At 40.3% G+C, this 14,085-nt stretch overlaps 1 protein-coding gene across 8 annotated transcripts in view; it reads left to right on the top strand.

The window, feature by feature from the left end:
- Positions 1-14,085, top strand: part of LAMA2 (laminin subunit alpha 2) — a 1,276,598-nt gene that overhangs the window by 372,764 nt on the left and 889,749 nt on the right. For all 8 annotated transcript variants that reach the window (XM_063917336.1, XM_063917337.1, XM_063917331.1 and 5 more), the window contains exon 5: positions 3,442-3,621. In XM_063917336.1, coding sequence (XP_063773406.1) covers positions 3,442-3,621 — 180 coding nt within the window. The remainder of the gene's footprint in view (positions 1-3,441; positions 3,622-14,085) is intronic.

Below are 14,085 nucleotides of genomic sequence, written 5' to 3'. Positions count from 1 at the left end.
CAAGTTGAAAAATTGGAATTTGCTTTCAATATTTCGAATGTAAATTCGACCTACAAACGGGTGGAAAGTGACATTTGTTCGACTAGTCAAAAAAACAGCACTAATTGAATAACCCCCATGTAGATAAAATACAATTCTTAACATCTAAAATAAGGCTTTGGTACAAAGATTTTACATATACTATATATTGTTATCTCTTAAAAAAAGCCTTCCCTGCACTTGAGTGATTTTCATTTTAGTAGCCTTTTAAAAGCAGCCTTTGAAAATTGATGGGTAACTACATAATTGAAGCTATCTGTATTTCAAAGATTGCATTAGTCATATTTAAACTTTCAGCTAAATTTTTATAAATTCCGCTTGACTACATATATATATTACAGTGTTATTTGAAATGGAAAGTTAAAATTGCATAAGTAATTTACATACTGTGTTGATTGTTTAAGATTATCATCTTTAGATAGCATTTTCTCTGCCAGTCCACTTTGAGCCATATTGTTCAGTTTTGAGATTTTAATGTACATTTTTTTACCTATTTTTTTCAGTTTACCATATAAAACATGTGAAGTCATATACATATAAAAAATAAACACAGAATAAAAAAATGAAATGAAAAATCAAATGCAGGCTGCCTTAACTCCCTGTAAATGTACTTTAAACGGGGCTGCCATCAGAAACTGTATGGCTCAGGACTGACAAAATAGACAAGCCTCCCCAAAATATGAGTCTGCTGCACAACTCCAACCCTATGCGATGTCACACGTGACATTACATATAGGTGGAACACTGCGGACCTGCAGGATCAATTCACAGAGAGCTGATGCCCAGGGAAGCAATGTTTTAAGAAGTCCTCTCTGCGCATAAACCCGCTGATGTAGCACTACCTCTCCAGGTATTGGCCCTCAGTGGCCAACACAGGATTTCTCAAGGAGGGTTTCCAAATGCAGTCCACAATCTCCCGCTCTATGGAACATTGGAGCAAGTGCAGGAGTCTGGGTGAGCAGTAGAAGAACCTAGTAACGACGCTAAACATTAATGTAAACATTGGTCTTTTTGTACACTGGATAATATATATGGAATACAGTATTAATAGTTAACACTATAGATGGTCTATAGCAGAGGTTCTCAAACTCGGTCCTCAGGACCCCACACAGTGCATGTTTTGCAGGTCTCCTCACAGAATCGCAAGTTAAATAATTAGCTCCACCTGTGGACCTTTTAAAATGTGTCAGTGAGTAATTAATACACCTGTGCACCTGCTGGGTTACCTGCAAAACATGCACTGTGTGGGCTCCCGAGGACCGAGTTTGAGAACCTCTGGTCTATAGCATGGGTTTTCAACCTAAAGAACAACTATAAGAAACAACTATCTGTGGAGTAGTATTATACAAAATAATAATCTCCTGTGTGACTGTTCTTAAAGAATTCCATGCCAGGAACTCAGGGAATAAAAGGAATTTCTCTGCACCATATTCCCCAACCCAAGTGTGCACCACCGACAGAATGGCCATGGGGAGGGGAAGCGCTTAAAACTCTATGTTGTATATATAGAAGTGTTTACTAACATGTATTAATTGCATACAGTGTACTTGAAGTGTATGGAGGTGGTGCTACAGGGTCTATGTACTAAGTCTTGGAGAGAGATAAATTAGACCAAGCTAAAGTGACAGCCAATAAGCTCCTAACTGACATGTTACAGGCTGTGTTTAAAAAATTACAGTTAGTAGCTGGTTAGTTGGTACTGTCATCCCCATCCACTTTATCTTTCTTCAAGGCCTAGTACACTGAGGGGTACATTTACTAAGCAGTGATAAGAGCAGAGAAGTGAGCCAGTGGAGAAGTTGCCCATGGAAACCAATCAGCACTGAAGTAACATCTATAATTTGCATACTATAAAATGATACAGAGCTGCTGATTGGTTGATGGGGAAATTTCTCCACTGGCACGCTTCTCCGCTCTTATCACTTCTTAGTAAATGTACCCCTGAATCCCTTAATAGTGGACATAATTCAGGCTGTGTACTGTATAGCTATCAAACACATAAAGCAAGATTTCAGAAGTATGGTAACACTGAGAGACCTAGTATGGTTTTTAAGTAACTAATGTACCCTTCCTCTGAGATAAAATATTATTTACTGAATACAGTATATCTATTTCACTATACTGAATTTCTCCTTATTTATTTAAAGGCAATATATTTAGAGTGAATATTTTCCCTTTTGCAAAAGGAAGGTATCATAAAAGGAAACAAATACATTGTTACAAAATATGTTACCTTGTTGAACTGCTAACCTTGTTTAAAATTTTTATAGTGTCACAGCTGGAGAACAGCTCCAGTCTAATAAAGCTTAATTTAATTTGAAAATATTGTTACTGGGGTTGGTCCTCTTTACCTCTCTGCCAAGGAAGAAGGAGAAAGCCTCAAACTTAGTGGTAGAGCAAATACATACTGAAAATGATGATATTTATGAAACCAAGCGTAAAATTAGCGGCGTTGCAGTCACAGAGACGCTTATGACTACATACAGGAAAAAGTCTGACTTTTCCTCCATGCAGGCTGTGACAATAGCATGCATTTGGAGGATAAAAAAGTGTAGACAAATTAAGCCTGGAGAAGTGATAAAGCAGTGATAAGTGGAAGGTGTTAATGCACCAGACAATCAGCTCCTAATTGTCATTCTTCAAACTGTAATGATTGGTTGGTGTGTTATCACCTTCCACTTATCAGTGCTTTAAAACTTCTCCAGGCTTAATACATCTGCCCCTGTGTGTCTTACCTGCTTGTTGATTTCAGTGTGTTTCCCCTGCAGCCTGGCACAGTTGAAGGCATGTGATTGGTCAAAACAGAGGAGGTATAAGACGCTTATTTGTGAAGGTAGGGTGGGTGTGTTTCTTGGCTGTTAGTCTGGGAGGGGGAAGAGTACTCTAAGGTATAAAAGGCTGTCTGAGCCATTTATCTGTATTACTGCAGACCAGTAACCATTACACAGTAAATGTTCATGGCCTTATCACTAACAGAGATCTACTCCCAAATCACCACACAGCTTTCTCAGCATTGGTCATAAAGATAAATAGGCCAGATAAATGTTTTGATCAGTCACATGCCTGCAGGGAAAACACACTGAAATCAACAAGCAGGTAATATGCACACTTTTTTATCCTCCAAATGCATGCTATTGTCACAACACATACAGTTGTACAGTATATAGGGCCAACTTGCGCTCAATTCTGCATCAGAGTACAGAGTATATAGACCTGCATGGGCATTTATTCAGGTAGACAAAGGAAAATTGACCATGATCATGAAACTGTATATTCTGGTTTAGCTAAGAACTTTTAGTCTGTTATTTTAACTTTACAATCTGAAAAGTATTCTGGAATTAAAAAATATAATAATTACATTATAAATGCAAGTTTTTAAAAATATGTTCTTCATTTTTCTAGATTCACACATCACTAATTAACGGGAGACCAAGTGCTGATGATCCTTCTCCAACACTTCTGGAATTTACATCAGCTCGCTATATTCAATTGAGATTACAAAGGATCCGGACTCTAAATGCTGATTTAATGATGTTAGCTCACAGTGATCTAACAGACATAGATCCCATCGTCACCAGAAGGGTATGTAACAATACTAAAAGATTTTCTTCCTTTCTCCTTAGTCAAAACAATTCCAAGGTTGTTTCTGCAGCTTGCCTTCATCTAGCGCTATCATGTATAAACACTCTGTAAATATATAATTATCAATTCAGAATGTGCATACATAACCACTGTCAATTAATATGTTCCTATATGGCATTGATTAATAACTTTTTGATTATTTGATATCTGAAATTCTTTTGTGACACTATGTTATTAAAATATTATAATATAACATAACCATACTCAAATATGTGCACTTTAAAACAATGCAAATCTGATTTTCAATTACCTATTGTTCACAAATAATGGACATTGCAAAATGTAAACATCTTTAAAGACATTTCACCAATATCAACTATGTTCTTGACACAAATAGACTGTTACCGCAGTCCCAAACACATTGGGAATGACTGCTTCAAAGGGTGGACTGCCTGTAGCAAGCACAAAGGGAAAACCTCCATACAAGTACATAAAATAATTTCTATGTGCTGTCCAAGGCCTGTACTTTTTAGTCTTATAGTAGTTGACAATTACAGTTCTGTATTCTTTGGGAGCTATTTAAGACATTAGCCCAGCATTCACAACATTATTGCAAAGTATAGTAGTTCACCTAAGGTGAGTTCTGGTATAATTACATTTTAAAATATTCCTTGAAAATTGTCTGCTATAGTGAAATATTAAAGTCTTTGGGACTTGAATAAATTGAATTTCTGATCAGATCCTTTAAATGTAACAGCCTTATGGGGTTAGTCATTAGGATGCAATAGAGAATATCAGAGCTCTGTCCCATGGCTACACCAACTGACTTCAATAGAAATGTGTTGTTTTTGATTGGATTTAACATCTTCCACTGAAATTTATGTGCTCTCGCTGGTGGACTAAATTACATTAACATAACAGAAATGTATTTTACCTGTTACCAGACCATCAGTACTACCTGCTTCCCTGTTTAAGATCTCTATAACTTTTTTTTCTACTATCTCTATGATCTCAACTTATAATAATGTCTACCGTTCTGTTATAAATTTACTGAAAGTGACAAATTTTAAGTCTTGGAAATTATACGAATTTATGCTTTACCATGTTTTACAGATTTACAAAATGTTGCTCAGTAAATGTTATTATTCTATTGTTTTAATTTTCCTCAGCAAAACAAGAAGCCAGCATTAAATGAGATTAACAAATCTGAATATGCTGAAAGATAAGCATATATATGTAGAGGCTACCATTGATTCTCAGAACAAGGGCTCTTTGTAGACTTAAAGCTAATTTATTCTAGATAACACATGTATTGTTGCCATTAAATACCATGGTTAGTAATACAGTTTACAACATACATTGGTTTGGTTAATGATTTTCAGAGGACAAAACTCGCTTTGACACTGTTTTTCTTGTATCAAGCAAGATATATCGACCCATTAAGTTTCAAGGTCCACTCTTCCATTTAACTCTTCAAGATTGGGGTGTTTTGTAATCTGAATTTTAATCAGGCCATACAGTATGTCACCATCCTGCACTCTGCACTATGATGAGTTACAATATATTTTGGTCGGATTAAGTAAATATATCAATATACTGTATACAGTATATAAAAGGCAAATGCCACTGACTCATCACAAAATCTCCTGAATCATAAGGACTAGGAACTTGATATTTGGACAGTAGCTTGCTTTTGTGATGTAGGCACCCACTAAGAAGGAATTTTTCAAAATTCCACACACAAAAGGGTTAAAAGGGGTCACCCCCCACACAGAGGAGAGTTAAGACAGCCCACCTTGCCGGGGCTATAAAGAGTGCATGGTTCTTGTGATACCAAGTCATGGAGGGGGAAGACACAATTCTCTGTTCCTGGACTTCCTTGCCAGTGGCAGTTGCAGAGCAGTCCATTATTCAAAAAGGGGAGCCACATCAACTGCCTCCCCTAAACACTGTCAAACATTGCTGGGTGTGACTCCCCTATTTGAATAATGGACTGCTCTGCAACTTCCACTAGCAAGGCAGTCCAGCCTTATAGTTCAGTAGATTTTGTGATGAGTCAGTATTTGCCTTTTATATATGTATATAGATTTCAGATATAAGTACGCAACCAACCTATTTCCAGTCAAGAGAGGATAGTGTCTAACTTATCAGAGGTTATCCTGTCACTTGAACTAAACATTGCCGTACCTCTTAGAAAGCAATAGGTGGAAAGGAGAGAGAGATATTTTCACTCGGAAATGCATTAAAGGAAAGCTTGACAGTCAGCAACTGCTTATCTGCTGTGTAAAGGGTACCGACAGCTCTCCCAGTGACCTCAAGTGTTGTGCAAAAATATTTACCTTTTTACCTCAATGATCGAGCCCTAAGGAGAGTGAAAAGCTATGCAAGGATACCTAGGACCCCTTGTAATAGAGTCAGCCTATCCCTGCAAACCTTACATATTTAACATACAGCGGGCAGAGCTTGGCCAATCATCCCAGCATTTACAGCACTGAGCAGGGCATCAGAGGCAGGATGGGCCAGAGAAGGGGGCAGATTATTCTCTTCAGCCCCAGCCTTTTGACAGCATCAATCCAGGGAAGGCCCGCTGGAGGTGCGGCTTGACAAAGATATGTGTCAGGATATGTATGTAAAAGTAAGATATATATAAAACATTTTAAAAGCAGTATTACATTTGCTTAAATACAAGAGGTTTTCATCTCTTTGTGATTATACTTGAAATTCCGTAGAGAAGCAGCATAATATACATTTCAACAAATAAATATAAAAATTGCAGCTCATCCAAGTTCTTGAGACATTTTTTTATTTTTTCCAGTTTTATTGCTTGCAAAACACACAGGGACATACAGTACAGTATTATTACAGTAATTATCCAATAATTATAATTTCTTATTGTGGCAATAAGAAGTTACTGTACTGTAAGTACCACCATCAGTCAGGGCAGTAGAGAGCCTGGCTGAACCCAGGTACTGTTCAAGGGGTGTGACTATGCACTCTTAGAGAATAATACAGAAAAATATTGATTGTTAAGTGCAAGTGGTCATACTGTAGCACAGCACACTGAGGAGAAAAGCTACAGCTGCTGCTGCCAGGTAAGTGTGTGGGGGGGGGGGGTACATGAGCCCCCACTGGGCCCCTCCATCATACCTTAGTTCGGGAAATTAGCACTGTCCCCTCCTCTTGCCCCCCCCCCCCGCCTACAGTATGCACTATTGTACACACCCAGGGAGAGGGTCGCTGATAGTTGTCCCTGCAATATGTAAAAGTAAAGTTATCGCATTAGTGCTCACTTCTACTTTCACTTCCCAGCTGCTGCTACACTTCTGAGCATGTATGGCTTTCTTCCGGTAACTCAGGTGATCTGTAATCCTCAAACTACAGCAGCTAATGCCATCTGGAGATGGCGATAGCTATAGGGGCCATGCAGGGCCGGATTAAGATCTGTGGGGGCCCCAGGGCAACTAATTTGTAGGGGCTCCCAGCAATAATATTTACCCTTCTATCTGCTGCGGCCCCTCAATTTCCAACAACAGTAGCAGTGTCATTATATTTCTGTGGCGGCTGCTGTGCTGCCGGATTTACCAAGCTCCGAAATGTGAGCTGCCCTTTGCGGTTTTGTTTGGGAGAGGGATCTGGTTGGTGCAGGTGCAGTAGCGCAGCTGGCTATGCAAAGTAGGAAGTAGTATGATCACAATGCATTCATATTACTTGTGATTGGAGCCCCTGTCCTGGTGACTCACCAATGGTACTGTACATACTAACAAATAAAGGTTCTGTATTGCTGCAAATCGCTGCAATAAGGAATCCTTATTTTCGGGGGCAGACTGCAAGGAACAATAAATGGACCCCACTCATCCCTCTTACTGCTGCCACTGCAGTAACACCACCTCAGATATATAAAAAAATGAATGGTCTAATAAGCACAAAATTGTGCGAACCATTATGGTATGGTAAAGTACTCACCAAGTGATTCCATCTATGTCCATAAGTCCCAGGGTGTCCATTAATGAACTGTTCCTTAATGTGTGCGCAAGTGAGTGAGCTTATAAGGAAGAGTATGGAGACTAGTTTATAATAAAACACAGATTTACTGAAAAAAATTCTCATTGGTCGTTCTTATTTGCAGCATATCATATCAGATGCATGGAACTCCACAAGTAATACAAGAAATGGACAATTGTAAAGGATAAAAAAACAATTTACAAATGTACATACAGAAAAAGGGTTACAATGTATCGGGGGTTTCATTTATGGGACTTTTTAAGGGTGTGCTACATACTGCTCACCGTGCACTTACAGATATCGCTATGGCTGCCGGCACATTCTTACTCCTAGTGTACTCTAGTGCCAGTTCCCATGCGCATGCGCCACAGGCCTCCCCAGCATTAGAGGTCTGTGCACATTCACAGAGGCCAGCCACTATCCCCCTAGACACAACCTCTTCCCCTTAAGGCTAATAAATTGTGGCCATGTGAGGGTCACTGATATGTGGGGGCCTTGGGATGACCGCCCCTGTTGCCTCTCCTATAATCCGGCCCTGGGAACAAGCTTTGAAATGCTTTGCATTCTGAAATGTGCTAAATCTGACTGCATAGCAGTCCCCATAGCAACCTATGGGGACTGCTTTTGCAAGTGAAAACTGTACACTGCAGCAGACATCTTTGGCAAATAGGACCCACAGAGGTTTGCAACAGGTTGCAGCAGTTGACTGTGGGCCTTATTCAGGATTGTTAGCAAATCAAAAAAGCACACTAATGGGCAAATCCATTTGCACTGCAGGTGGGGCAGATGTATCATGTGCAGAGAGAGTTAGATTTGATTGTGCTGTGTTCAAACTGAAATCTAAATTGGAGTGTAAAAAAAAGCAGCCATTATTTACCATGCACAGAACAACATAACCCACACAAATCTAAATCTCTCTAATCTAATCTAAATGATTGGTTTGTTTGGGCTCCCACAAAACAAGCTGCCATTGGGCAGTGAACATTGCCAGCAATGATCTCTCTGTACACAAACTGGCTCTACATATGAAAGAAGACGTAGTCATCATCATCATCATCATCATCATCATCATCCAATTCATCATCACCATCAGTATGTACATCATTTTCTTCACACAATTTTAATTTGTCCCAACTGGAATCAACCATTATAGGTGCCTCTCTTTTTTGTGGATGTAATTGCCAGTAAAGGTCTTCCTCGTGGAATTGGTAATTCATTTTGATGAACAACATGTATTCCACATTTTGGTCAAGTAACCTCTTACAACGATTGCTGACAAGGTTTCCAGCTGCACTGAAAACTCTGAGGACACACTGGAGGGTGGGAAACTTAAGTAAAGTAAAGGCAGTCTGTGCAAGGGTCTCCAAATTGCCCTTTTTTCCCTGGCAGTAGTGAAACAGACTGTCTGACATGCCTATTTAGATGCTATCACTAAAATAATCATCAACCATTCTTTGAATGGTGACCATATCAGATGGAGTCATGGTAATCACGTCAATTGTAGGCACTTATTTTAGGCCCAACCAGATGTCATAAGGCTTTGCTGCCCGATCTGCATTACCAAAGTTTTTTCCTGGAAGCATCGGTTGCCTGAGAAACTGAAGGAGGAGATGTTGCCATGTCACGTGCCACATGAGCTAATAATTTGTTCACCAACAGGTCTTTGCATCTCTTCAGATATGTGTCCATCAGAAAGAAACATACAATGTGCTACTTAAACCTAGGATAAAGTATGGTTGCTAAAATATAGTTATCTGATTTCAAGAGATTGACAACTCTTGGATACTGGAATGAAGGGCTTGATCTACAAGTCCGACATGCTTAGTGAAATCACTTTATTTCAGCTCCTCTTCAGTTTCTCCGGCTCCTTTTCTAAGAGTTTAATAAGAGGAATTACCTGACTAAAGCTGGCAGTGTCTGAACTAACTTCACCTGTGGCAACTTCAAAGGGTTTGAGAACCTTGCACAACATGGAAAGTATGCTCCACTGCACTTGATTAAGGTATATTCTTCCTCTGTTCCTTATATCATAGGTCGTTGTGTAGCCTTGGATGGTATTTTGCTGCTCCTCTATCCTCTGAAGCATATAATGGGTAGAATTCCACCTAGTTACTACCTCTTGCTTCAGTTGATGGCAGGGCAAATTCAACAGTACTTGCAGGTGCTGCAATCTTTGACATGCACTTGCTAAATGTAAAAAATATCCCAACATTTTTCAGGTCACAGATAGCATCTCTTGCATGCCCCTGTATTTTTTTTAACATTTGCACCACAAAATTAATTGTGAGAGCAAAACAGGGCACATGTTGGAATTCACCCAGCTGTAATACTATCACAATATTAGTGTCATTGTCAGAAATCACAAATCCCGTGGAGAGTCCAAGTTGCAATGATTTTCCTGACTTTTTCTAAGAGGTTGTCAGTGGTGTGCATCTTAGTGAAATTGGTGATGCACAGAGTAGCCTGCCTCTGAATGAGCTGGCATTTGTTAGATGCTGCTGAAGGCATTACACCTACCTACTGGGCTGTCACAGGGATGTAACCTTTAGTTTGCCCTGTTCTACTTGTCTATATATTTGTGGTTAAGTGGAAAGTGGGTACAATGGCATTTCAGAGGATGTTAATAAAGTTTTTACATCATTGTACATACTAGGAATTGCTATTTTAGTGAAGTGGAATCTAGATGGGATTTGTCAGCGAGGACACAGGACCACAGGACCTCAATTAACTGTCTAAAATGCACTGCATTAATGGCAGATACTGGATGCACATCTAATGCCAGCATAGCAGTTTTGGCATCAGTAATCCACTGTGTAACTTGGTGACTGCTATCATACTTGCTTTCCCTTGCAAAGGATTGTTTAACAATCTATTGTTCTGTTAAACTACTACAAGTAGTCTTCCTGGTCACCTTCTGGGATGAAGATTCACTCACAGCAGCAACAGAAGTATCACTCAAGGATCCTTTTGAGGAAACCTGGATAGGAGAGGAGTTACTGAAAGAATGCTTATGAAATTAGATGCAGGACTATTTCTGATCATGATTGAGGATATTGACAATGAATGTGTTGGTGGTGGAGATTGTAGGCGCTTGTATCTAACAGAGAAAAAGAAGCTAGGTGATGATGGACTGGTTGTTGTTAAATTTTTAGCCAAAGTTTCTGAATTTTCTAAACACTTTTGAACCTTATGAATGCACTGCAAGTAATGTAACAGGGAGAATGTTCCTAGATGATTATGGTCCCTACCTCTACCTAATATGATTTTACAAAGGCTACAGATGGCTTGACACTTCTTGTACGGATTTGGGTAGAAAATAATTCCACACAGAATACTGTAGGTGGATTTTTTTATCTTTTTCCCAGGCATGACATTGGGCTTTTTCATATCACGGGCAACAACTGTTTCCACTGGTGCCTGATTTACACAGACAATATCCTCATCAACATCCATATTAGCGCCAGCTACACAAATATACTCCTCATTCTTTTGCACTTCCACAGAAGCATCTCAGTTTCTATGTCAACATGCTGACTTGTGCTGTTCACCCCCACATTTTCAGAGGGCACACAAATGGTGGAAGGAGCCTCCTCTTTGAGTACAGTATTGGAAAGGTGGGGCTCACACATGGCACCTGCATACATACTTAGACTCTCCTCAGGGATTTGTCTCTGAGCACACAGTTGGTTTCTATGCCTTGACAAGTTTCATTTTATCATAAGAGCTAGAACCACTATTCATAAAGGTCAAGGCCATAGCCTTTCCTTGCCACTTCATGTGGTGAATAGCATATTGCCAATTTTATGTTTCTCTGTAGCTGACTTTATTGTTAATGGTTTTCTCTGTAAAATTATATTGCTTCTTTGATTTTACATGCCCTGACTTAAGCTTTCTATGCCCTTGGGCATCAGCCCAAGTAGATGACGTTGACAAACTTGTATCATCATGACTGGTGGTGGCACATTCAGCACTAGTATGTCTATCAACAAACATAAAAGAAGTGGGGTACAGCACTCAATTTGTACAACAAATGTACCACCTACAGTGTCACAATATGAGTATAAGTCAGAAATAATAATCTGACACTGTGGTTTACTTTCACCTACAGTGTCACACAATACGTGTATGAGTTAGACTAGACAGTTTGTTACACTGCAGTTCAGCGACGTGTGGTGAAGTAAATGACAAAGGAGGCACTGGCTAGAACCAGAGCCAGATTTATATACAATACATGAGCCAAAGGGTTCACGTGGACATTATACACAGGTGCAGCAGTATAACCTCCTGGAAATTTGGTGAGTTTTGAGAGATGTACAGAAAAGACAAGCAGAGTTTTGACTATAAAAATGAGTAGAATAATACAAAAAAAATAGTTCAAATATATTCTTTGTATTTTAATATACTATATACAGTCAAAACTCCAAATCAAACGATAGTATGACAGGAAAGGCTCTGCCTCACCTGCCTTACCCCACCGCATGTCACTGCTGTAGTCCACTCCCACCTACAGTCTCACACAATACGTGTATGAGTCAGAAATAATAATTTAACACTGCGGTTTACTTTCACCTACAGTCTCACATAATATGTGTATGAGTCAGTAATAATCTAACAGTGGGGTTTATTTTCATCTACAGTGTCACACAATACATGTATGATACAATGCGGTCTGACTGGTAGTGTAAAAAAAAGTATTCTGTAGAAGACTGGGATATAGAACAAATATATATTGAGAGATATCTATTTGTAGCTTTAATTTTTTTTTTTTTTACACTGGGGTCCCACCCTTAGTTTGACAGATCACCCCTAGATGGACAATGCAGCACACCTGCGGATAAACCACCTACAGTATCACACAATGTGTAGTACACTGCGGTCTGATTGACAGTGTCACAGAAAAATAATAATACACCAGGAGATTTAGGGGGCAGGCCGCCCTGAGGCACAACAATAATGATTGGCCCATCCATTGTGTCATTGTCCCCTTCATGTCGCACCAGATCATAATGCCTCCAGACCATCCAGGCAGTTTCAACATCACCACCCACCTCCACCTCCTGCACACCAATACGCTGCCCATTGCATCCCCACTCTGCCAGTTGCAAAATAAAAAAGTAATTTGTAATGACAAAAAAAAAATCACCTGGCCTAACAGGGGTCTCATGTAGTGGAGCCTTTGTTGTGCTGTCCCCAGTAACTGGCAGTGCTAAGCAGTGATGCCATGGGTAGGGGGGGGGGGCTGGGGCAGGTGCTCCTTACCCGGGCCCTGACTTGTTGGACAGCAGCCGTGAGACGAGAGTGGACACTGCTGCAGCCTCTATCCGCAGCCCACTAGAGAGAGAGGCAGCTGCAGAGGAAGTGTTCTCTCTCTCCCTGCATGATGTGCAGGGGGGGATGTGCAATTGCACCCGCCCCCCGGCAGCCATCCTGGGCACCCCGTGCTCCTCACCTGGCTTCACCCACACCCTCAACTGCCCGTGCAGCATGTGCCCACCTCTCGACTGCACATTCTCTAAGGAGGGGGGCTGACCACACCTCCCTGCATTGGCCACTCTCCTTCCAAGTACCTGGGTTCGGCACAGCTGTCTGCGCCCTTGCCTCTAGGCACGTACCTCATGTGCCTATTGGGAAATCCACCACTGCCAGGAGACTGTGCTGATTCATTTTATATTCAACACTTGTATATCTTTGTGCGACTGCATGCAAATCAGAATGCAAGCAAAATTCCACATTTAGGGCCTGATTCAGAGATTTATGTTGAATTGATAGTCATGCAAATCTCAGATATTTTACATGGTCTCTGCGTGTACTGTATGAGTGTGTATGTGTACGACTGTGTAAAAGTGAAAATGCTCACTTTACTTATCTGAGTATTGTGCAGCTCCACATGATGGATCATGCACACTACAACATCAGCAAAACAAAGGCAAACATTGATGGCTTGTGTAAGTGCTGGGCAGGGCCGGTGCTAGGGTATTCTGCGCCCTCCTGCAAATTTTAAATTTGCACCCTCCAACACTTTACAAAGGGACAGTGTGCACCTGAAAAAGGGGTGTGGTCTCACAAGGAATGGGCATGGTCACACAATAGTCCCCCCATTTCAATTTACCCTACACAGTAGCACAATCGTATTCACATTACACAGCAAGTAGTAGTTCGGCTTATACACAAAATGCCCCCAGTAGTAGTGCCGCTTATACACATATTGCCCACAGTAGCAGTGCCGCTTATACACATAATGCCCCCAGTAGTAGTGCTGCTCATATATAATGCCCATAGTATTTATTTATTTTATTTATTTATTAACAGTTTCCTAAATAGCACAGAAAATTCTGTTGCACTTTACAATTGAAGTAGTAGCGCTCCTTATACATATTTCCACCAGTAGTAGTGCCGCTCATACACATAATACCCCCAGTAATAGCGCCACTTATACTTAATGCCCATAGTAGTAGCACCACT

The sequence above is a fragment of the Pseudophryne corroboree genome, chromosome 4 (assembly GCF_028390025.1).
Source record: "Pseudophryne corroboree isolate aPseCor3 chromosome 4, aPseCor3.hap2, whole genome shotgun sequence".
Lineage (NCBI taxonomy): Eukaryota > Metazoa > Chordata > Amphibia > Anura > Myobatrachidae > Pseudophryne > Pseudophryne corroboree.
This window is presented reverse-complemented; position numbering and strand designations above follow the sequence as displayed.